The sequence below is a fragment of the Sabethes cyaneus genome, chromosome 3 (assembly GCF_943734655.1).
Source record: "Sabethes cyaneus chromosome 3, idSabCyanKW18_F2, whole genome shotgun sequence".
In the NCBI taxonomy this organism is placed as follows: Eukaryota; Metazoa; Arthropoda; class Insecta; order Diptera; family Culicidae; genus Sabethes; species Sabethes cyaneus.
This window is the reverse complement of record NC_071355.1, coordinates 93630095-93652132: the sequence shown is the minus strand read 5'-3', so window position 1 is coordinate 93652132 and position 22038 is coordinate 93630095. Positions and strand designations below refer to the sequence as shown.

The 22038-nt window shown below is 42.8% G+C and overlaps 3 protein-coding genes across 10 annotated transcripts in view; 2 read left to right on the top strand and 1 right to left on the bottom strand.

The window, feature by feature from the left end:
- The first annotated feature begins 584 nt into the window (after window positions 1-584).
- Window positions 585-1284, top strand: LOC128743500 (probable 39S ribosomal protein L49, mitochondrial). Its single transcript, XM_053840095.1, has 2 exons — window positions 585-708; window positions 764-1284. The coding sequence occupies exons 1-2, from the start codon at window positions 622-624 to the stop codon at window positions 1229-1231; spliced, it is 555 nt and encodes a 184-aa protein (XP_053696070.1). The 5' UTR covers window positions 585-621; the 3' UTR covers window positions 1232-1284.
- Window positions 1285-4197: 2913 nt separating this feature from the next.
- On the top strand, window positions 4198-5828 carry LOC128743116 (breast cancer metastasis-suppressor 1-like protein). The gene is made up of 3 exons (XM_053839638.1): window positions 4198-4515; window positions 4598-4842; window positions 4919-5828. Exons 1-3 carry the CDS (start codon window positions 4317-4319, stop codon window positions 5183-5185), a joined length of 711 nt encoding a protein of 236 aa, XP_053695613.1. The 5' UTR covers window positions 4198-4316; the 3' UTR covers window positions 5186-5828.
- Window positions 5829-17989: 12161 nt separating this feature from the next.
- The window catches only part of LOC128743752 (protein PALS1), a 92918-nt gene continuing 88869 nt past the window's right edge, over window positions 17990-22038 (bottom strand). For all 8 annotated transcript variants that reach the window (XM_053840413.1, XM_053840406.1, XM_053840411.1 and 5 more), the window contains 2 exons: window positions 19234-19415; window positions 17990-19112 (listed from right to left, as the gene is read on the bottom strand). In XM_053840413.1, coding sequence (XP_053696388.1) covers window positions 18933-19112; window positions 19234-19415 — 362 coding nt within the window. In that variant the 3' untranslated portion in view covers window positions 17990-18932. The remainder of the gene's footprint in view (window positions 19113-19233; window positions 19416-22038) is intronic.

Sequence of the window (22038 nt, the reverse complement as noted above, 5' to 3'; positions counted from 1 at the left end):
ACATATACCGCGTGACGCACTGGCCAAAACATATAAACACGATACCCTATTTCTAGCCTTATTTCATCTGCTATTTATGACGTACAAAATTCTACTGCGATCTGGAATATCTCCGGGGAAATGCAACCATAGTTTACCAACTAATTTGTTCGTTAAAAGCACCCCATCGACATCTCTATATCGAGCTGCAGTAAACGTCAGCGACAGCATGTCCGGGGCTCAAAATTTGACAGCGGGCCCAAATCAGACTGCTGGCAGTTGAGTGAAACGCAGTGCTGAATTGCTATCTCACTTTCGCACACACGAGATGTTGGCGGCGAGAACATAGTTGTCTGCCATGGGCTTGGTTAAAAGCCAATCTAATGTGGTTCTACTAGTTGCACACAAAATGATGTCGGGATGTAAAGGTTAACCTTGGTCTAAATCAGCCTTAAGCTGAATTTCGAGCAGTTTTGTTACAGTTTTCGAGTAGTTTAAAAGCTTATTTCACTTTTTTAGAAAAATCTGGCATCCATCTCCAATTTTGACGTTTGCTTTCAATTCAGGCGTTACTGCGTTACGCACGGCTGAAGGAATAAAAAAAAGTTGACCAGAATAAACACCTTTAGAATCACAGTCAAAATGCTGCCGAGAACACTTACAAATTTTACCAGGATAAACTCTATATTTTGCTCGTCAAATAAACATATATTGCTCAAAAATGTAGCGGTAAGTGTTAAAATTTATTTACCATAAATCTGTCCTCAACATATGTCTCTTTCAGGCTGTAAATAAGGATTGGTCTCGGATGTCTTCATTTCGATCATCAGAACCAGTAGGCGATATCAATCAGTTTCCGCAGGTTGAAATCGTTAAAAATCCTCCTGAATGGAAGTATGTGGAACGAATCATAGCACCCCGTGTTGTTCCAATCCCTACTGCCAAAGAGGAATATCCCTCGGGTTGGAAACCTCCCAATCCTAAGCCGGATCTAAAATATTTCGTTGCCCGAACCAAAAACTACATGCTTCCTGTGTATTTGCGTCGAACTTTTCGCGGTCAACGGATTGTGACTGCTGTGAGGCGAGTTGACGGTGATATTTGGTTGCTGGAAGCCGAATTGAGGTACTTGATAGAAAAAAAACTAAATAAACCTATAATAACACGAGTTAACGAAATGAATGGTATCATTGAGTTAAAAGGCGATTTTGTTACGATTGTTGAACAATTTCTTCTGGATAAAGGTCTATAATTTTTTGTTCCAACCGGTTAATTTAGGTATTGGTAGAGTTCAATAAAAACAAGTTCCTTTGAAAAGTAGTCATTCAGTAGACATATTTTTGTTAGAACATGACAGAAAAACCCCTTTTGCTGACAAGGTAGAATATTCCAAAAATGAATAATAGTTCCCGATTTCATCAGGGTGGTATTGCTACTGCAGTTGAAAACCGTAATAATAGACGTGCGACGTTCGATTTTATTCTTGGTCTGTGTGTCGCAACCACGTCGCACGTAGTACGCTGTGATCGCAAATTGATGCGCTATACTGCGTACCACGTGCGACGTAGTTGCACGCCGTAGTTTTTGGGATCCCTTCAAAGGAATTAACTTCCACTGGGAATCCCTTTTTGATGATAGTTTTGTCAAGTATACATCACTTCCAAACACACCAAATTGGTGTCACCAATAAATTACACGGCTCGTTTTTTTATTCATTCTTTGCTTTCTTTTTTATTAGATGAGTCCATTACCAGGGGGCTCGTCCTTAGAGCTTTTTGGTGTGGGTGTAGTGGTGGGCCACTAAAAAAATGTGATATCAGACTTACGCATTCAAAATCGAGTTTTGCAAAAAAAAAGAATATCACCCTTATGCTTGTTTTCGTTCGAATGACATTCGTTCGAAAGTTAAGCCGATTCGTTCGATTCGAACGTTCGATCGCCCCTTCCTTTTGCTCAAACGAATATGAGAATAGTGCTTCCCGATTCGTTCGAAGACAACTATTCGTACGAATGCAGGATACGGCCGTAAACAAGAATAAAGGTGTATGTTTAAAAGCCGTTTACCATCTCGAAGTAATTTTCTTAAGCACGGAAACAATAGGACAATCATTTTTCACCTACATGAATTTTTTATGGTAAACAGAATGTGAATTAACCCTCTCTGTCCCATGGTAGCACAGGTGTTCCATGACTTCCGATACTAAAATCGATCGATAAAATTTTTGAGGCATTCAAATATGGATATTTTGATTTTGTAACGTAGTAAAAACAAGGTTTACAAGCAGCCACGTAGCCAGAAGGGGAAGCCCGGGGGCCCAATTTTGATTTTGACTGTTTTATATGCATATTTTTTCGCTACAATAACAATAAATTAAATGTATTGTAATGTATTATATTTATAAGCAGTAAGATATGCATATAACGTATTACGAGCCATGTAGCGCTCCTGGCCCCCACCTCTGGCTACGTGGCTGTTTACAAGGTGTATAGTTGCGTTTGACGAATTGTTAATTAATAGCTTTTTTACATGATCAAAAACTGTAAACCACCAAAACACTCCTGGGACAGAGAGGGTTAAAATTAATAAAGTTGGCTAACTAAATAATTAATTGGAAGGGTCGAACCAGAAGTTACATTCCATTTTCAAAACTTGATCCACAGACAAACAGACGAGACACTCGCGATAATTCCATCGTCCAATCAAAAACCACTCATTTTTCAAAAAAGTATGTTTCGCAACATGGCCACAACGCGGCGCGCGAGTGTTGCTTTGAGTTTTCAGTATAAAACCATTCAAATGTACGAAACCCTACAGCATAAAGGCCTGCAAATGCAAGCTACTCCGCAACATGCATAACAGAGGGTGCTAGTGTGCAAGCAAAATGTGCAGGACGATGGTTTTTAAAGGATTTTCTTCTAAGTGTCATGTCAGTTCGTCAGTGCTTGATCTGTTTTTATTAAACAATATTCGGCAGCCAGCTGTTAGAGTGCAGGACAATTGAAGGTTTATTGCTGCGATCTTATTGACTCTAATAGCACACGATATGATTATACATCACCCTTACTTAGGGTACCGCCAGAGTGCAAGCGACTTGCGACGCGACATTTCTTGCTGTAGTTATACGCGCAGCCCTTTTTCGCCCGAAGCAGGACGGTGCATTTAGCAACATGAGAGTGAAGTCGTGTCGCGTCGCTGTCGCGTTTACTCTGTACGGGGACTTAGAGTATCGCAAGCATGCAAATGACCTGCGATGCTACGTAACTTTTCTTACTCGAAACTAATGTAGGTGTCTCCACTGCGGCGCCGTCAGAGCGAATATGCTCTGCCATTTTTCGCCCGAAGTAGGACCATGCATTCTTCTTCTTCTTCTTCTTCTTCTTCTGTTGTTGTTGGACAGGTGACAGCGACCATAACTCCATCTGCTGGACCATGCATTAAGCGACATCCGACATGTGAGCGGAGTCCCCGCGTTGCAGTCATGTGCACTCTGTAGGCGCCTTTAGGTGCCCTATGGCCCTGTATAGAGTAAAAGCGATTGCGACGCGACTCGAGTTTGCTCACATGTTGTTAAATGCACAGTCCTACTTCGGGCGAAAAAGGGCTGCGCGTATGTTTAACTACAACAAGTAAAGTCGCAGCGCGTCGCAGGTCGCCTGCACTCTGGTGGTATCCTACACGCTCAAAAAAATTTACTTGCGAATGAATAAGACTAACTCATAAATGAGTGACTTTCAAATCAAAAAGGAGTAAAATCCACTTTTACAAAAAGTGCAACAACCCACAATTTTGAGTAATTTGGTAATTCCTCAATTCTGGGTAGTTTATGCCTTGACTGGACTGAGTTATATTTAATCATAATTTATGTAAGTACTATTGAGTTTTGGGTAAAATGGCACGCATTTTTGAGTAAATATTGCTCATTAATGACCTTCTGCATTGAACACATAAAAGGAGTAAGAGTTACTCAGAATAATGAGTAAAAAATACTCAGGTTTCAAAATGTTCCACTTTTCGTGAAAGTGGGGGTCAAATTTTTTAAACGTGTATTTCGTCGGTATGCGTAAAATGTCATCTGTCAAAATTTTTTATTGGGGAGTAACGCTTCTGTCCAAAACCACTTTCGTTACCCTCGTTACCATTTACAGTAGGTATATGTTTTTTTCCTTGAAAGTAGGCGGACAAGGAGATGTCAAAACAGCAAATTTGACGAGCTGTACTGTAGTAGGAAAGGAAGCATCATTTTGTACATTTCTTTTGTTTTCTGAGCTAATTCAAAGCAGGATTTCTTTATTTTGGAGTTCAACCTGAACGTTCTTAAGGATTAGTGATTGCGGGAATGCCTCCTGTAAAAAATGAAGGTGAAAGTGATCCGGACGGGGACATGTCTGGGGGAGAATCGGATCACTCCGCCTCTAGCCGAGCCCCGGATCATGATTCCAGCGCAGAAGAAGCGGACGAACCTGATTCCGATGACTCCTCTGAAATGAGTGAAGGTGAATGTGAACGGAGAAGGTCGGATTGTCTAGACAATTTAAGTAAGTACACTACACCACCTAGCGGGCAGGAAATTTATCCTTATTTACTAACGGCGTTGATGCACCTATTGTGATCTTGCAGCAAATCTGGAGAAGCAATTTGTGATTCTGAAGGAACAACTGTACAAAGAAAAAATGAGTCAAGTGGACCAGCAACTACAGGAAGTCCGTGGTGGTCGCTCTCAAGAATATCTAGCACCTTTACAAAGGCTCGCGGATAATATGAACTCCCGAAAAGAAGTTGCCGAAATCCTTAAAAACTTTCGAATGGAAAACATCCGACATAAGTTCGAATCGGAACTGCAGGCAGCTCGACAGCATTTTGAGGTAGATAAATTGAAGTTTTTTTTTAACAATGTACGTCGCTACAAATCGTTATCGCTGCTTTTTAAATGATTTTCAGAGTGAAAAAAATCTTGCCATGGATTCTATCTATGAGGAATTGATGGAAAAAATCAGACGGCTCGAGGAAGATCGCCATAATGTGGACATTTCGTGGGCGGATTGGGGAACAAGCACCAGAACTTCCAAGGTTCGTGGTCCGGGCCGAAAGAAAGCGGTCACCGTCTCCGGGCCATATATTGTGTATATGCTGCGAGAAGAGGACATACTCGAAGATTGGACGTCGATAAGAAAGGCACTGAAAAGATCGACGGCAGCTGCCACTTGATATTTGGTGTAAAGTCAGGCTGTAGTTAGTTTACGAGTAGGTCTTTTTTATCACATAAGCAGGAAACCGGTGAAAATCATTGTTCAATCGTATTAAGCTATAAGGTATTTTTTAATTATGCATCATAAGTACTTCTCTCAGTTCGCAATGATAACGTATATGTGCTTTGGATGATTTTTTGTTATATGTACTGTACTTGGACAAATTTGTATTGCTTTTATAACTCGGCAATAAATTAAGTAAATGCAATTCAGCTCTTTGTATTCAACGTTGTATAAAATGTTAGTCTGTTCGATTTAGGTTTCTGATTCCAGGATTATATATAAATTAGAGCTTAATGATGGTTGCAAAACAACAAAAATCAAGCATCTTGTATAAAATTTGCAACGGAAAGGTAGCAAGATGTATAAATGAAAAAGTATTTATATTTTAACATTGCTACTGTTTTCGCATAAAGACACTTCAAAGTTTATTATGACTCAACTTGCTACAACCTGCAACTCAATCTGACATAAAAAAGTGAGTTGTTTAGGATATTTCTTTAAGTTCCAAAGGCATCGAGTACTAACGCCACCGAGATTGCTTGTTGTAGCTCGATGTAGAACCTATATATTTATTAATGTTTCGGAACTGCTCCAGGAAAATGAGCTGCATCAGTACTAATTGCTGATTTGATCTTAATAAATCACTTATATTGAGTCGAATTCAATCGGTTTTTAGCTGTTTTAGTTTGATTTTAGTTTACAATGCGGGAATGCTCAACTCTTTCGGTCCACCTCCAGTAAGGAGGAGCCAGGTGAAAACTTACCGATCACCGAATCGTACTACTCTTCAAGGCAGGTGACTGCTGCTGCTGTCTATGAATTGGGCCCTATTCTCACAGTCGTCCACCTATATTTTTTAGGTGAGGTGACAATTTGCGATCCTCAGTCACCTGGGTGACAGTATAAATCAAACGGGGAGCCGTTAGGTGAGGTGAGGTGAGGTGACTGTGAGAATAGGGCGCGTGAGAGAAGTAAGGTGCGGTGAGGTGACTGTGAGAATAGGGCCCTTATCTTTGAAATATTTCGGTCACTGTTGTCATAAGCGCTGCGGGGAGCTGGCGCTTAAAGATGAGTACAAGAACGCAATACAATAGAAGCATCAACAGAACCAACCACATAGAAGGAGCTTAGCGTAAGGCAGTCATTTATAGCAAGCATCAGACTAACCAAGACAAGTATCAATAATATAGGAGCGACAAAATAGTGCACCATACGTCTTCTCACCCAACAGCTTTACAAAAGGGAAAAATGGAATAAAAGGGTCAGCATGCCAAAAGGGTGACACAATGTTCTCACAGCAAGCCAAATTGACGAACAAGAAGGATGCTATACCCCTTCTGCAAGCCTTGTGGCGTATACGTATACCGATCTCTATAGAGATTAATAACCCTTCAAGTAGACTGATGACAGTACTGTAACACAGAATAACACAAATATTCAGATTTTAAAAATGACCTCGCCTAATCTGAACGAGGTGTTCTTCATATTAGCCGTACTATTGGTTACTTCATAAAGCAGACTGAAAGCCAAAATCCATTTACCAACGGGATTACTGGGCGAAAGTGAGTAAATCTGTTTAGGAACCGACGCAATGAAATTTATTCTCAAGTACCGAGCAGTTTCTCCATGCAACGCACTAAAGTTTCATTCAGCGTATGTGTGACATTTTGAAAGTCCTTGGAAACCCGATGCTTGTAAATTTCCAATTATGCTTTATCTGCGGAGATCCATTATAAGATATGCAAGTCTACAACTACCGGCTGTTTAGCTCATATGGCCCAAGCCTAAGCGTCCTATATACGTGGAGTCGCACAGAAACCGATCTCAGATAGATCACATAGTCACGCCTGTAATTCCTAAGTCCGAAATGCAGATGTATGTATCGAGTCCACTAGCGAACTCAGGCTCAACGATAAGCTCAAGTGCAAACCCCCCTTCTAAAAGCGGTGATCAATATGGTAGGATTTAACCGGCAACCTACTCGAGCCGCTCGAATCACACGTGGGTAATGTTGAGGGCAATGCATCAATATCTATTTGTTATCGTTTCAGCGGTTATTCCTAAATGCGAACCGAATCCAGCAACATCCAAGCAACACAATCGATGAACTTGAAGTCCTGTTAGCAAAGTGACCAGTTCGGTATCCTAGTTGTGATACCAAAGATGCTCGTGCCAAAGGGCAGGACTTTTTTTTACGAGTTGGGAAATCTGCTGAGCACCTTAGAAGATACGGTACTATCAGTCACCTCAGAAGACAACTCAGGGAGTGGGGTTTAGGTATCCCGACCCCCCTAATGGGGCGTGAGGAACCCGACCCACTAAAACCCTACTCGAGTCTCCAGCCTCAATCCCCCCTAGCACCACCACTTCAGGGAGGGGCTATTGTGCTTTACGCACTCGCTTAGATAACTACTGGACTATGGTAGTTAGGCTGTTTATTTGCCGTTGATCGGCTCTCCAGCGGTTTTGAAGCTCAAGTACAATCTGAGTAGCAGCCGCATTGACCGCTCCCCAGGCGTCCGAGCTGGAACACATCCTTTGGACTAAGTTATCCGGGGTAGTGTCCTGTCCGCTCACTGCCATCATGTTGCTTCTCGCGCCCGCGAAACGAGGGCATATGAAGAAAGCATGTTCTGCAGTTTTCTCAACATCCACGCATTCGGGACACGCAGGGGACTCCGCATGCCAAAACTTGTGCAGATACTGTCTGAAACAACCATGCCCTGACAGAATCTGTGTCAGGTGGAAGTTGACTGCGCGTGGATAGTCAGTGGACCCACCAGGATAGTTCCGGGATAAGTCGATGTGTCCACCGACCTTTTGTGGAATTAGACCATGCCCGCTGCCATGTGGTCATCGAGGTCGATCTTGTGGTACCAAAAGGCTAAGACGCAGGTTGCGTCATGTGAAACTGTGCGATACGCACTCGCCACTCTCAAGCATATGAGACGATAGGTGCCTTCCAGCTTGGCTAGATAGCTTTTGGTACCTAACGCCGATGACCACATCGGTCCGCCATACCTAAGTATAGACTGGACCACGTTGGCTAATAGTCTTCGCTTGCTGCCATATACCGCAGAGCTATTAGACATCATACGGGACAATGCCGAAATAGCTGTGGAAGCCTTCTTGCAGGCATAGTCGACATGGCTCCCGAACTTGAGCTTGTCTCCCGTCGCCTCCCTGTCGACCATGACTCCCAGAAGTTTTAAGGACCGCGTTGACGATATTTGCTTGCTGTACCGACTTGCGGTTGTTCACCACGATAACCTCCGTTTTATGATGCGCTAGCTCCAGTTTCCTGGATCGTATCCAATCTTTAACAATGCTTATAGAGTGGGCAGCCGTCAACTCAACCTCTCTGATAGATTCACCATAGACTTCCAAGGTGATATCGTCCGCAAAGCCAACTATCACCACCCCTACCGGGAACTTTAGCTTCAAGGGACGATTCAAATATGACGTCCACCAAATTTCTGCTTTTTTAGACCTCCTCTTCCCTTTCCCCTCTGTCCGATTGTGTCACAAAACTCAACCTCCCCCCCCTTTGGACGTCACACAAACTCAAAATAAAAATAAAAAGCGTGTTGAAAGTAAAAAGTGGTTTATAAAACTAGCTTAACCTTTTAAGAGTTAATGTATGATTAAAAAAAATATAGAAAATAACAATTAATGAAAAATAATAACTGCGAACAAGGGCTCTAACAATATTCAATTGCAAATTGTTACAAATCAATGAAGAAATGAAGCTTTGGTTTCAATTGAAGTAGCACGGCTCCGCTTCAAAACAAGCTTCAATCTGCGTCGACGAAGCAAGTTTCACTACATCGTGAAGATATCATTTAGAGTTCATTGTACTTTTCTATCCAATATTTAGTAAAAAGATAGAACTTTGATTGCAAATGAACTAAAATTGATTTACATATATTCTTCAATGTAACGCGTGGTCTGTCTAGTTAACATTGACAAATTGTGCCTGACTTTCAAGCGTCGTCAGCTGGAACAATGAGTTCGAAAATCGAAATAAATCAATGAGTGATGAATGACTGAGAAACATATTTTTGCTGCCTTTTAATGAAAGTGCAATTTTTTTGCGACGGATGTCACATTTGCCTAGATCCCCTCCCCCTCCTTTGTCACAACCTGTCACAAAATTGACACTCCCCTCCCCCCATAAGCAATGGACGTCATTATTGAATGATCCCTAACACCTCGTCATACATGACGTTCCACAACACCGGGCCCAGTATGGAACCTTGCGGGACCCCTGCGGTGATTGGAACGCACTTCTGACCCCGTGTTGTAGCATAGCACACGATTCTGAAAATAATTTTCCAGAATCCTGTACAGCGACACCGGCACTTGGACTTTCCGAAGCGAGTTGGCTATGGAGTCCTAGCTAGCGCTATTAAACGCATTTCTCACGTCAAGCGTGACAACTGCGCAATAGCGGATACCTGTCCTCTTGCGCTGGATTGCCACCTCGGCTGTCTTAGTGACAGACAAGATGGCATCCACCGTAGATTTGCCTTTTCGGAAGCCGAATTGGTTCCTTGACAGACCCTTTGTACCCTCCGTGTACTGTACGAGTCTGTTAAGGATAACCTTCTCCAGCACCTTACCGGCAGTATCGAGCAGACAGATCGGCCTATATGACGAGGGAACACCCGGAGGTTTTCCCGGCTTCGGCAACAGCACGAGGTTCTGTCGCTTCCATCTGTCCGGGAAGTGGCCAGCTTCCAGGCATCTACTCATTACTGCCTCGAATAACTCGGGAGCCTCTAACATAGCCGCTTTAATGGCCATATTCGGGATTCCGTCTGGCCCCGGTGCTTTGCTCACTTTTAGGGATTTAGCGATCTCAATGAGTTCCTCGTTCGTAACCGTCGCTTCGTCCCCGACCGCCAAACCGCCGTCGCCCACGTTACTTTGGATGTTCGGCTGCCATAGGTATGACCTGCCATACCTATGTCGACCTTTTCTAGGCATGATAGCGTCACATGCTCGCGACAGTACCTCAACCAAATGATCAGCGTTCGGATCGGGCATACCACGATCGCCGCACTCTTCGGATTGCTTCCACAAAATTCTCGGGATCGAAGTACGATGTCTTCCATCCACGGGTGGTTGGAGTGTTGGCTCTACTCGCCACGTGCCGCCTCGTTATCGGACCGACACCATAGCGGACCGCCCGATGGTCACTGTGAGTGTAGCCATTGTCTATCCTCCAGTCTCCTATCAGACCAGGACTGCTGAATGTCACGTCGATGATAGACTCCGCACCGTTCCTACTGAAGGTACTTGTGGTGCCGACGTTGAACAGATCTGCGTTCAGCTTTGCCAGAGCTTCAAGCAGAATCCGGTCCCTGTGCTTCGTGCGACGACTTCCCCACTCTACCGCCCAAGCGTTAAAGTCGCCCGCCACAACCAACGGCCTTAGACCAGTCAGCACAACTGATACTCGGTCCATTCGCATAAACTATTCGATAGACCAACTCGGCGGAGCATAACAGCTGCAGTAGAACACTCCACCCACTTTGGCAACCACGAATCCCTCGTCTGCAGTTGACACAACATCTTGAACCGGGAACCTGCTTGTCAGTAACCGCCTGGTACAACAGCTGCTGGGCCGCGTGGCAGTGGTTCAAGTTCAGTTGCGTTACCTGCACTACGCCCGTGTTTTAGTCGCCGGCGCACCTGCCGGGCACTTCGGGCCTCCTGTAATGTGCTTAGCGTCTCGTTGACCGGTACATATCAGGCACTTGGGTGGCGCAGTACAGTCCCTCGCTATATGGCCCGTACCGCCACATCTCCTACACAAGTGGCTTCGGTCTGGTCCCTTACAGCTCCAGGACCTGTGCCCTCTCTCAAAGCACCGGAAGCAGGCCTCCGGCTGCTGGAACACGCTCAGTGGGCGTACGGACCATCCCACCTTCAACTTAGCCACTTTCAGGGCTGCATTTCCGTCTTCCAGTGGAAGTCTTATAGTTGCTACCTGGGTTCCCGCCGGTCCCTTACGCAGACGAACTGCCTCGGTAGTCACCACCACTTTACATTGCTCGTTGAGAGCTCGTGCTAGTTCGCCCGCTTGGGTGATCTCGTCCAGGTTTTTAAGCTGGAGATTCATCTCGGGCGTTAGTGCGCGGATCTGCACGCTATCTCCAAGGACCTTTTCTGCCAGCACTTTGTAAGCAGAATCCTTTTCAGTGGCATTCTTTTTGAGTTCAAGGATCATGTCGCCTGTGCGAGAGCGGCGGATACTCCGCACATCCGCGCCAAGACCCTTCAACTGATCATGCCCTCTCATGGCCTTTAAAACTTCCGAATATTTCGGCCCGTCAGTTTTGAGGATAAGGGCATCGCCTTTGCTCCTCTTTTACGTGGCCACTTTCGGTGGAGCTCGATCCTCCTCTTTCTTCCTGGCCTTCTTCTTTTTGATCAACTCCCACTAGTTGTCGGACGCTAACAGCGTCTTGTTACCCTCAGTGGGTCCTTCGGTTGGCTTACGAACCTATGCTATCAGGCGCTTCTTCGGACCCGTGGGGGTTTCTTCCCCTGGGGACTGCCTTGCGTGTTTGGCGGATGCCTTATCGTTAGACTGCTCCGTAGTCGCGAGTGCCACGGAATGGTCAGCCATTGACGGGCAGGCATCCGTTTGTGCAGACCTTGATACAAGCGTCTTCTCTTTCTCTGCCACTTTTACTCGCGCTTCGAGTTCGCTGTGCTCCTTCGTCGCAGCACGCATGGTGCTCCGAAGCATGAGCAGACTTTTCTTCAGGTCCTTCGCTAAGGTGCTGCGACCTGCCACGAACTCGATAATGGCATCGAGTTGATGAGACGCCGCTACCACTCTTGGTAGCATGTCTCTCTTGCCTGCCACTGCTTTTATTAGCGACGTAGATGCAGTTGGAGCGACAGGTGTGCCGTTTCCCTTTCCGCTTACGCTGGCGCTTCTACTGGTATCCATCGGCGGAGACCTCTGGATACCACTTCTTGCGAACGGATTATCTAATCCAGCCGCGCTCACTGAAGTTAATGTTTTATTTTGATTGTTCATATAGAATCCCACGAGTTGAGGGAAAGAAGAGTTCGCCGCATCAGAGCCCCTCATGATGCGGTAAGGGCTGATTACTGTTGAGGGCGCTCTGGTACTCCACAGGCTCCGTTTGAGGCTGAGTATTTATGAAACCCCCCCCACCATTCATCCCTCGGCACGGGTCGCATGACACCTTGGATTAGGGGTTTATCCATTCTTGTTTTTACTTTTAGCCATGGATAACAGCTATTAAAACCATCCTCCTTTGGGGGCTTTGGACCCTCTGCTCAGGTTCTCAGTATTTTCAGGTTCATCGAACATGCTTCTACCGAGATCCGTCATGTGCAGGCGGAGAGTTTACACTCAGTCTTCGCATGAGTGCCCCCTTCTCTGTCCGCATACGACCCTAGTTTCCACAGGTTGTCCGATTTCACTAAGGAACGTATCCCGGATGGTACCACGAGGAGGTAGAGATAGAAGTTGCTAAATAAGAGGCTGCGGAACTTCGTGGTAGCTCTGGAGTGCATTATTCAACCATTTACCATCCTTCTCCTTCCAAGGGCAGGACTTCTAATTTACCATCCTTCTCCTTCCAAGGGCAGGACTTCTAACGGTAAGTCAGCAAGAGTCCACAAATTATATAACGCAGTTGGGGGAGGAGGGTTTGCATTGATGTGTTACACATCGACAATACACTATACAAAATAGCGAGGGGAGGGGGGTACGTGTTTGTACAAATTATTTATTTCATTTATTTAATTTAATAATTCGACATCAACAGACTACAGTTGTCCTAATGTTGGTTTCTTATACTATTAACAATCACACAGTCAAAAAAATTACAAATATATACAGATTTTCTTAAACGTTATTGATAGAGAAAAACACAGAAAAGTTTTGGCGGATAGTTTTTCAGAATCAAATCAAAGACAGTGGAAACTCTATTAAAGGCTCGCAGTACTTCAGTCATAGCACTGTTTTATCCATAGTTGGTGTGTTGATATGGTATTTGTAACATTGCGTCATTCCGTAGTGCTCTGGAACGTACGTTCAGATTAATCATTCCCTAAAAGAGCAGGACAATCGACTCTTCCCTGCATGAGTAAGCAGTATAATGCCTTACACTTTGGTGAAGCCTTTAACGATGCGGAAGACGAATCCTAGAGCTCTGGATACTTTGTCCACAATGTAGGAAATCTGTCGCCTAAACGATAACTGGCTGTCCAAGATAACACCGAGATCCTTCATTTGGGCGACACGTTGGAATTCAATATCATCGAGCTTGTAGTAGAACATAACAGGTTGACGGACTCGGACGAAAGAAATAATGGAGGATTTTTCAGGATTCACGACCATGCAATTCAAGTTACACCAATCCATAAAGGTGTCAAGCTCTCGTTGAAGACGGATTGCATCGATCTTGGAGAGAATTCTCAAGTAAATCTTCAGGTCATCGGCGTAGGATAAACAAGAGTCTTTAAGAACGTGGTTGACATCATTGAAGTACAGCAGGAAGACTAACGGTCCCAAATGACTGCTTTGTGGGATTCCAGACGTGGCCGAAAACGCTTTAGATTGAAAATCTTTTTGAATAGTTTACGACCTGCGAGATAGGAATTAAATGAATGCAGCACACTTACGCCTATACCGAGTCTTTCCAATTTGGCAATTGCCATAGCATGATTGATTTTGTTGAATGCCACAGATAAATCAATGCAGATGACGTCCGTTTGAGCATGATCCGCTAAGCTTTCCACAATATATGATGTGAGACACAGGAGACCACCTGCGAAGAATCCATGTTGATCATCATTTAGGTATTGTTTGCAGAGTGACAGCAGCGGAGTCAAGATTACAAGCTCGAATAACTTCGAAGTGGCACACAATGATGAGATTTCTCGGTAGTTATTGATGTCTTTCCGATCCCCTTTTTTATGAACAGGAAACATTTGAGCAGTTTGCATATATACGAAAATACCCCGCTTGAGACGGACAGACTAAACACCAGCGAAGGGGGATAGTAGGTCAGCGATGTGCTTCTACAAAAACTCAAACGGTATACCATCTGGGCCGGCTTTAGTCGAGAATGTTAATGTTGAGAAGGCTCTACAGATCATTGTTTCGTCGATGTTGGAAGTACCCAGCGTATTCCCAATCATTAACGGAACACTTTTGGCAGCCTGAGTAACTTGGTCGTCTGGGATCACTTCATCGCAAAACGTTCGCCCGAATTTTGCAGCAAATAGTTGACTGATATACTGAGGATTTGAAGCAATCTCACAATTCTCGGGTAATTTTTCAAATAGGCCTATGTGACAATAAGAGAATCTCTTCCTGTCTTTTCTCTTTCGTTTTTTACGGCGATAATGATGCATTTTAATTAATTAATTTTGCATGAATCGGTTGCCGGAGTCACTAGTCAGCTAAATGTTTTGAAAATTTTCTTTTCTATGCATTTATGTGGCCGTGAAAAGCGGAAGAGAGGAGACGCGAAGAGAATCTCTCATTGTCACATAGGTCTATTTGAAAAATTACCCGAGAATTCGGGGTCGTGGTTGAAAGAAGAGCCCGATTCTTTACGCTGATCGCTAACATGCTTCCAGAAAGTTTTCTGCTTTACCTTCAGATTACGTTGAATTCTCTGCAGGTGTTGTCTAAAGTATTTCCGACTGGTTTTTTTTTGTATACAGCGTTCAATCTTATGTAATGCACACGAAGCGAAAGTAGGCAAAACTTGGAGTATGTCCTATGCGAAGCTCGTGGGTCAACCAAGGTTTATTGTTTGGCGAATGCACTATCTTAGGTACATGACGATCGATTGCGAGCCCAATTACGTGCAAAAGAGTCAATGCTGCATTGTCGGCGTTGTTATTTCGTAAGCTTGTTTACATTTTGTAGTAAGGCCCCTTAGAATAGTTGGTGCCGATATTTGGTGACGAATTCGTGCGCAATTCGCGACTACGAAGGTGCTGCCACCTGGATAAGTTTAGTATATGCGTGACGGAAGGATTTGAATTTGTTAAAGAGTGCAAGAAACAGAGAGATTTTGAACCATTCTTCACGCATATTCACATATGAGCACTTTCATGAGGGTAAAAGAGACCGTGTAGCTTCGTAGTCGCGAATTTCAAATTGTTGTTTTCTGACCGCTCGATCTCTAGTGCGAATTTTGCAGTTTAGCAGTTTACAGTGCACAGTGGGGCGACTCCATACAAACGCTGGCCAAGCAAAAAAATCTCTTTAAATCAAGGATAATATGTGGTTCTTAAGTAATTTTGGGGTGCTGAGCCCGAATTTCAGGTTTATTTTGCATTAGAACGTATATATTTTGTGTTAGGGAGAATTTTCAACTATTTTTCAAGTATTTTTTAAGTATAATGACTTATAAGAAATGAGGGTCATTTGGAAAACTATTCCAGATGGATTTTTATAGGATAAAACATTATATAAAACAATTCAAAGCAAGTATGAGCTTTAATAATCGACACAAAATCCATATAAGTTAATATTAATCAAAAATCAAAACTTTTTCCCTTATTAGTTTTCTTAATCTTCTTTATCTCCATCTTCTTTTTCTTCTTCTTCTTCTTCTCCTTCTGCAGAATCACTCGCTTCACGTTTCGTCTTCAATAGTAATATAGCGTTCTCAGAAAGATTTTTCCAATTACATTTTTCCGTTTCGAAGAGGCTATAAGCTTTATTTGGAGAAATAAGAAGATGAATAATTCTATCACGATTTGTATTTTCACACTTATTTTTGCATGTAAAATATTGTCTTATAAGGCAATAACCTTATTTTCGTGAGGGTCAATACCGGTGCAGTGGCTAGCATTCACGCCTCTCACACCGACGACCGTGGTTCAATTCCCAACCCCGCAGAAGTCACGAATGACGAATTGTTGAAGTGACTATAATTAAACAAAAAAACTTATTTTTGTGCTTCTTCTGTCATTCGTCCTATCAGCAATATAGTTGTCTAGAATCATTTATGACCGCGAATTCAAATTCTTGGCATTGCAGTGGACGCATTGTATGAGGACTACACCCTGACGTAAAGGTTTTTGGTATACAAACAATAAGTTTCGAATTTCTCTGAAATAATGTGTTCAAAAACTTGCTATAAGAAAATTTCTCAATCTTTTGATTAATTTCATATCAATACCCGTGATTTTAGAACTAATACCAGGATTGGCATAAGATCTTCGAGCTGAATTTTCGTCATTACTATCGCTGTATCCACGAGATTTCCTCCAGCCTCTAAAATCTGGTCAATATGCAATATGGACCATACATTCGAAGCAGCCTATCCAACAATATAAAGGAGATATCCCATAATTAAGATATCCACCGTTTACTTTGAGTGTTTGCATTTTGTCTATATTGTTGAATTCTGATATATTAGCCTTACAAGCGTAAGATTTGTGCTCTGCGCTACTCTGCGCTAAATGAGACTATATCCATTTGAAAGCTCATATTTTACGCTAACTTTTACCGGTAGTGTCAATAGTGGCGAACATTGGCTTCAAAACTTTTAAGCGTGTTTTACGCGAAAATATGGCACTTTTTTAATGAAAATTAAAATTGTGGCATACTATGATAAAATTACTGCATACTCAATTAATGGGATTTATTCAGCATTATTTTTTGAAGAACTTTTCCTCAGACGCCGTTGAAATCCGAGCTACCATTACACCTCTAGCATGTTTTGAAATATTGGGTTATTTTTCAAAAAAACGCTAAAACATGCTGAGATAGCATACTTTCAAGACTCATAGAAAATTCAAATTTTATCATATTGATCTAAAATTTTGGATTTGAACACTTCAATAGTATAGAATCACAGGAAAAATACAACGGAGAGTCGAAATGAACTTTCATTTTTTGGCTGCTGGCCAGCGATTCCCCACTGTGCAGTGGGACAAATTGTCTTCAAAGTTTTTCGAGTTTTCCTAGTAGGTAAACGCCATGTTTTCGATTCACATTTTAGAAATATGTACCGAATTATAACGTTAAACAACAAAGTGTCGAAAATGACAAAATGTAACATGAGACAGTTATGCTTCCACCGGCAGTACAGCAACACTACAGCAGCGATGGTATGAAGTTAACTTGGTATAGTTTACCTATATCGAAAGATCTCAAATTCACCCAATTGTTTCCAGTACAGGACAATTGAAAAATGAAGACATCATCACTGCCGCAACTGGCATAACAGTCAAAAATTTTATAGGAAATTTCAATAGAAAATGGGACTGTTATGCGAGTAGCGGCAGATCACTGAAATGAAAATTTGCTGAGAGATCATCGAAATAATGAACGCGCTAAGTGTGTGCCGCAAAATGTGTGTTTCAATAAAAGTACGAGAATTCCTTTGAACCTGTGACTTTAAACAGAAGTATTACTTTCACAGAAACACAAAAAAACGTGTGTCTTGCAGAATCAGTTGGCAAATAACTTTTGTCCATTTCACCGAATAAGGTATGTATTTTCTTCACATTTAATTTAATGCTGGAGATATTTCATGCCAAGTAATCTGCCACTACTCGCATACTGGTCCTATTTTCTATGGAGTTTCTTATATAAATGGGACTGTTACGTGAGTAGTGGCAGTTTTCGAGGTCTTTGAATTTTGAAGTGTTGCGTAATGTGTCACCTTGACAGACTAATGATTTCGGAATTGTTATGTAGCATCGACCATTGCAAAAACTATGCTGATTTTATGTCTCTGGTGGTTTTTATTATTCGTTATTACAACTATACATGCATAATATTGAGCGTAATATTCTTTTGTTCATGTTTACTTTTACTTTCGAAGGCGGCTTTGTCGGACCGGAGAGAATGTGTTTAATGTCGCAAACTAATCGGCAGCTAACTGCAAACGATCTTCGACGTTACTTGAATACGTATCAAAAATATCGGTTTTTAACACTGTTTTGTGGATGAATTTAAGCTGGATTCGCTATCTTTCTGTACTGGCATGTTCTCCTCAATTTGTTACCACTAGTTTGTTCTTTCGTTCTTCTAGAGTAAATTGTGAACACGAATACTTTTTTTTGTTGTTATTTTTCTAAATATTTTGCGAGCCGGATCGAATAGTTTTTGTCGTTTTTTTTGTCTTGTAGAGATTAAATATTGTAATGCGTTACGTCTATTGAATTATGTAAAGGGTTTCTGAGTTCTGACTGTATTTTTTCTAAGTTTCCTTTTTAACATTTAGAAATTGCTTTTATTGTGTTCAGTTGTTTTTATCGATATAACTGTAAAAATATTGGACAGATAAATAAAATTTATACATATAAAACAATCCTTCTATGTACTTTTTACATGGAATAAGCTAGATATAAAATAAACTTTTTATACTCTGTTTCAAAAACGAAAATAACAACGTCGCTTATCGTATATTTATCAATTGGAATTTATTTTTATGCTCCTAGAAGTATTTTGATTCTCATTATTCATGTTTCGTCGCCCCAGCTGTATTTTTATATATTGTAATACAAAAGGGACGTTTTCCTTTCATATAATGTGTTAGGGTTCTACTTACATAAATTACGATAATTTACCTTCATGCTCACTAATTAGTATCAGACTTAACCGATAGTTTCCTTTTTTTACAAAACAACAAAAGTTACAAATATATAAGTAGAAAACGCATCACTGACTTAAATTAGTTATGCAGCCAGCTACTTGGCACCCATTGTGGTTCTCGTTCTAGCGAATTGATCTCGGCTAACAGCTGATGGTACGCCCGTTCTGTGTCATTGTTGATAATGATCATGTCGAACAAATGACCCCATCGGGCTTCCATGTCGCGGGCCGTGGCGATAATTTCCTTCAGTTCTTCCTCCTGAAAAACGTGGGATCGTTTATAAATAACCGAAATTATTACAGGTTCGTCGCAACGGAAGAATATGAATTTGTTGGAATGGATTCGTTATTAATTAGTGTGAACGGAGGTGGCTGCTTACCTTGTACGGTTCACCAGTTCGTATTCGCTTTTGACGAAGCTTTTCCAAACTGGGTGGCGCAACGAGCACCGTGTATGGCTTCAGATCTGAGGACCGCAGAAGCTTCAGGCTCTGGGGATGCAGATTGAGTACGCATATTTTACCGCTGGCCACCACCGCACGGATCGCCTCCAACGATGTTCCTGTTGAGTAGATAAGAAGTATTTGAATTATAGCCTAAGAGGTACTACTGAATCTTGACAGGACATATTTTGTTTGATTGCCAGTTAGCCAACTTTTGTGAAATAAAAATATTTATCGAGATAGCATCATATCTTTTCATTGTATGCATTTTAATTTTTTTGACTTAGAATTTGGGTTATAAAGGTGAAGCGACCTTCATCCCCTGTAACGTTGCATGCACGCATTTTTATCTGGCTGAACCCGGATGAATCAACCCCGGTCAGCTCAGAACATAAATTTAATATTCAATTTGATCACCCGCGCCGGTCAGTGGTTCAATCGAGTGGCGGCGCCGGTAGGGGGAAGCATTTACATTAAAATGTCGCGTTCGCACCAAATTGTAGGTGAGCGAACGCGCATGATTCTTAACCTATGGCAACGAACAGTTTCCAAAACAAACGCGCTGTTGCATTTTGTCGACTAAGGTAAACAACGAAGCGCGAGCCTGTTCGAGGTGCTAAAGCCATGTGACTTAAACAGTGCCGAATTTACATGAAAGGGTTGGCCGCTCAGCGAGGCTATATGCTCGGTGCATGCCAGACTCGCTCATAAAAGTATGTATGTTGACAAAACAAAGTCCCCGCGCGAGGGGCCAAAATGTATGCGCGAGAGGGAAGCTCGACGGACAGCGTGAGGTCTGCCGCTAGGCAGAGTAGGACAGAACTACCTCGAGAAGGAGGAGTTTCCTTAGGGAGAAGAACACCGTTAGCGAGTAAGGAATAACCTTGTAGATTAAGTTTTAATAAATGATAATTGATTCGGTTTTGACACGCTGACCCGTCTGGACGGTGATAGGAAATACGCTCGTGTTTAATTTCCCTCCCAAAAGAAAAGTAGTCCCTATAGAACGGGCTACACAAAGGAGTTCCAAAGGAGACCTACAGAATCAAGGGTTTTGGCTAAAAGATCATAGGATAATACTGTCTTCGGGAGATTTATTCTTTTTCGGACTTATCACATTGCTCGGGTGGTGTTTGGAGCAACCCGATTGACTGTCGTTGTCGTGAGACTAGTTTTTAAAGACCCAGCTAAGAGAAATTCCTAGGTTCTCAGACGTTCTGAGCGCTAGGGATGGACTGTATTTCAGCCGAGATGCTCAAAGCTGACCCGTCTTTGTCAGTCCAGATGATGGATACATCAGCTTTTCAGCAATATATGGGAACCGCAAGTTTTCCGGTGGACTGGATATGCAGGGCATATTGGTCAAAGTCATTAAAAAGGAGACCTAACTGAATGCGGTACCTAGCGTGGCATCACGTTGCCCTGTATTACTCTCAAAGTACTCTGTAAGGTAATCTTCAACCGGATCCATCAACGCTACTCCGGGTGGCAGCAAGCTGGATGTAACCGATAATGTATAGCTCATATCACAACACTCCGCATTATATTGGAGCAGATCAACGAATTCCAGTACTCTCTTCTGCTGGTCTCCGTTGACTTCGAAAAAGCGTTTGACCGATTCAACCACGGAAACATCTGGGACGCACTTAGACGTAGGGGAGTTTCAAGTAAGCTAGTCCATCTCATCTCTGCACAGTACGAGGCGTTCTCGTGCAAGGGTCTTGTCCGACCCTATAAGGGTTACTGCTGGCGTGAGACAGGGCTGCATTTTATCACCGTTGCTGTTTCTCATCGTTATGGATGCGATATAATTTGAGGCAATTAACCGTATACCAAATCGAGAATTGTCCTAACGAGCCTTGGAATCCTCTAACGATGGGGCAGCTAAATAACCTCGACTACCCGACGACATTGTCTTGCTCGCAGAACCTCTTCGAGAGCTGCCAGGCAGCAGGTCTCACAGTCAATGCGGGAAAAACTAAGTCTATGATCGTGAACACTGACAATCCCATCACCCATTTCACACTACACAAGTTGAGTAGGTGGACGCCTTTCAATATCTTGGCTGCCAGACAACGCCCGATGATGGTTCCAAGACTGATATAGCTAAGGATAAGATCAGGAAGACAACGGGCGCCTTTGTAGGTCTCCGAAATAATTGGCACTCGCGCCAGATCACTATACATACGAAAACTCGAATTTTCAACTCAAACGTTAAATCCATACTGTTATGCCTGCGAAATGTGGTGCGTCTCAGCGGAGACAACGCAGAAACTGCAGGTATTTATTAATTGGTGCCAGCGATATATCATTCGCGCCTAGTGGCCTGATAATAGGATATCTTATGAGGAACCCCATCGTCGATGTCATCAACAGCCAATAGCAACAGAATTTTGTGAACGTAGGTGGAAGTGGAAGACACACCATGAGGGAAGGTGCGAACGAGATCTGCAGAGAAACACTCGATTGGAATCCGTAAGGGCCAGGTAGAAGAGGCAGAACCAGAGGTTCATGCCGACGCAGCTTAGCCATCGACATCCGGGCTGTAGACGAAAACTTGTCCTGGCGACAGGTAAAAGCCATGACGAGTAACCGTCAGCAATCGAGATGTCTGATTTCATCCCGTTGTTCTGCAGGACCGGCGAACATGTACACATCTGATAGTAAGATAGAAGCCGTCCATTCCGAGGTGAACCCCGCATCCGTTAGATGGGCGCTGTTGACAACGCCCAGTTAGCTTCG

What these genes read in the sequence shown, in the direction of transcription:
- LOC128743500 (XM_053840095.1), top strand. Translation starts at nt 622, where the DNA reads ATGCTGCCGAGAACACTTACAAATTTTACCAGGATAAACTCTATATTT. An exon ending in TATTGCTCAAAAATGTAGCG is followed by an intron (nt 709 to 763) that starts GTAAGTGTTAAA and finishes TGTCTCTTTCAG; the next exon opens with GCTGTAAATAAGGATTGGTC.
- LOC128743116 (XM_053839638.1), top strand. Translation starts at nt 4,317, where the DNA reads ATGCCTCCTGTAAAAAATGAAGGTGAAAGTGATCCGGACGGGGACATG. An exon ending in GGATTGTCTAGACAATTTAA is followed by an intron (nt 4,516 to 4,597) that starts GTAAGTACACTA and finishes GTGATCTTGCAG; the next exon opens with CAAATCTGGAGAAGCAATTT. An exon ending in CAGCTCGACAGCATTTTGAG is followed by an intron (nt 4,843 to 4,918) that starts GTAGATAAATTG and finishes AATGATTTTCAG; the next exon opens with AGTGAAAAAAATCTTGCCAT.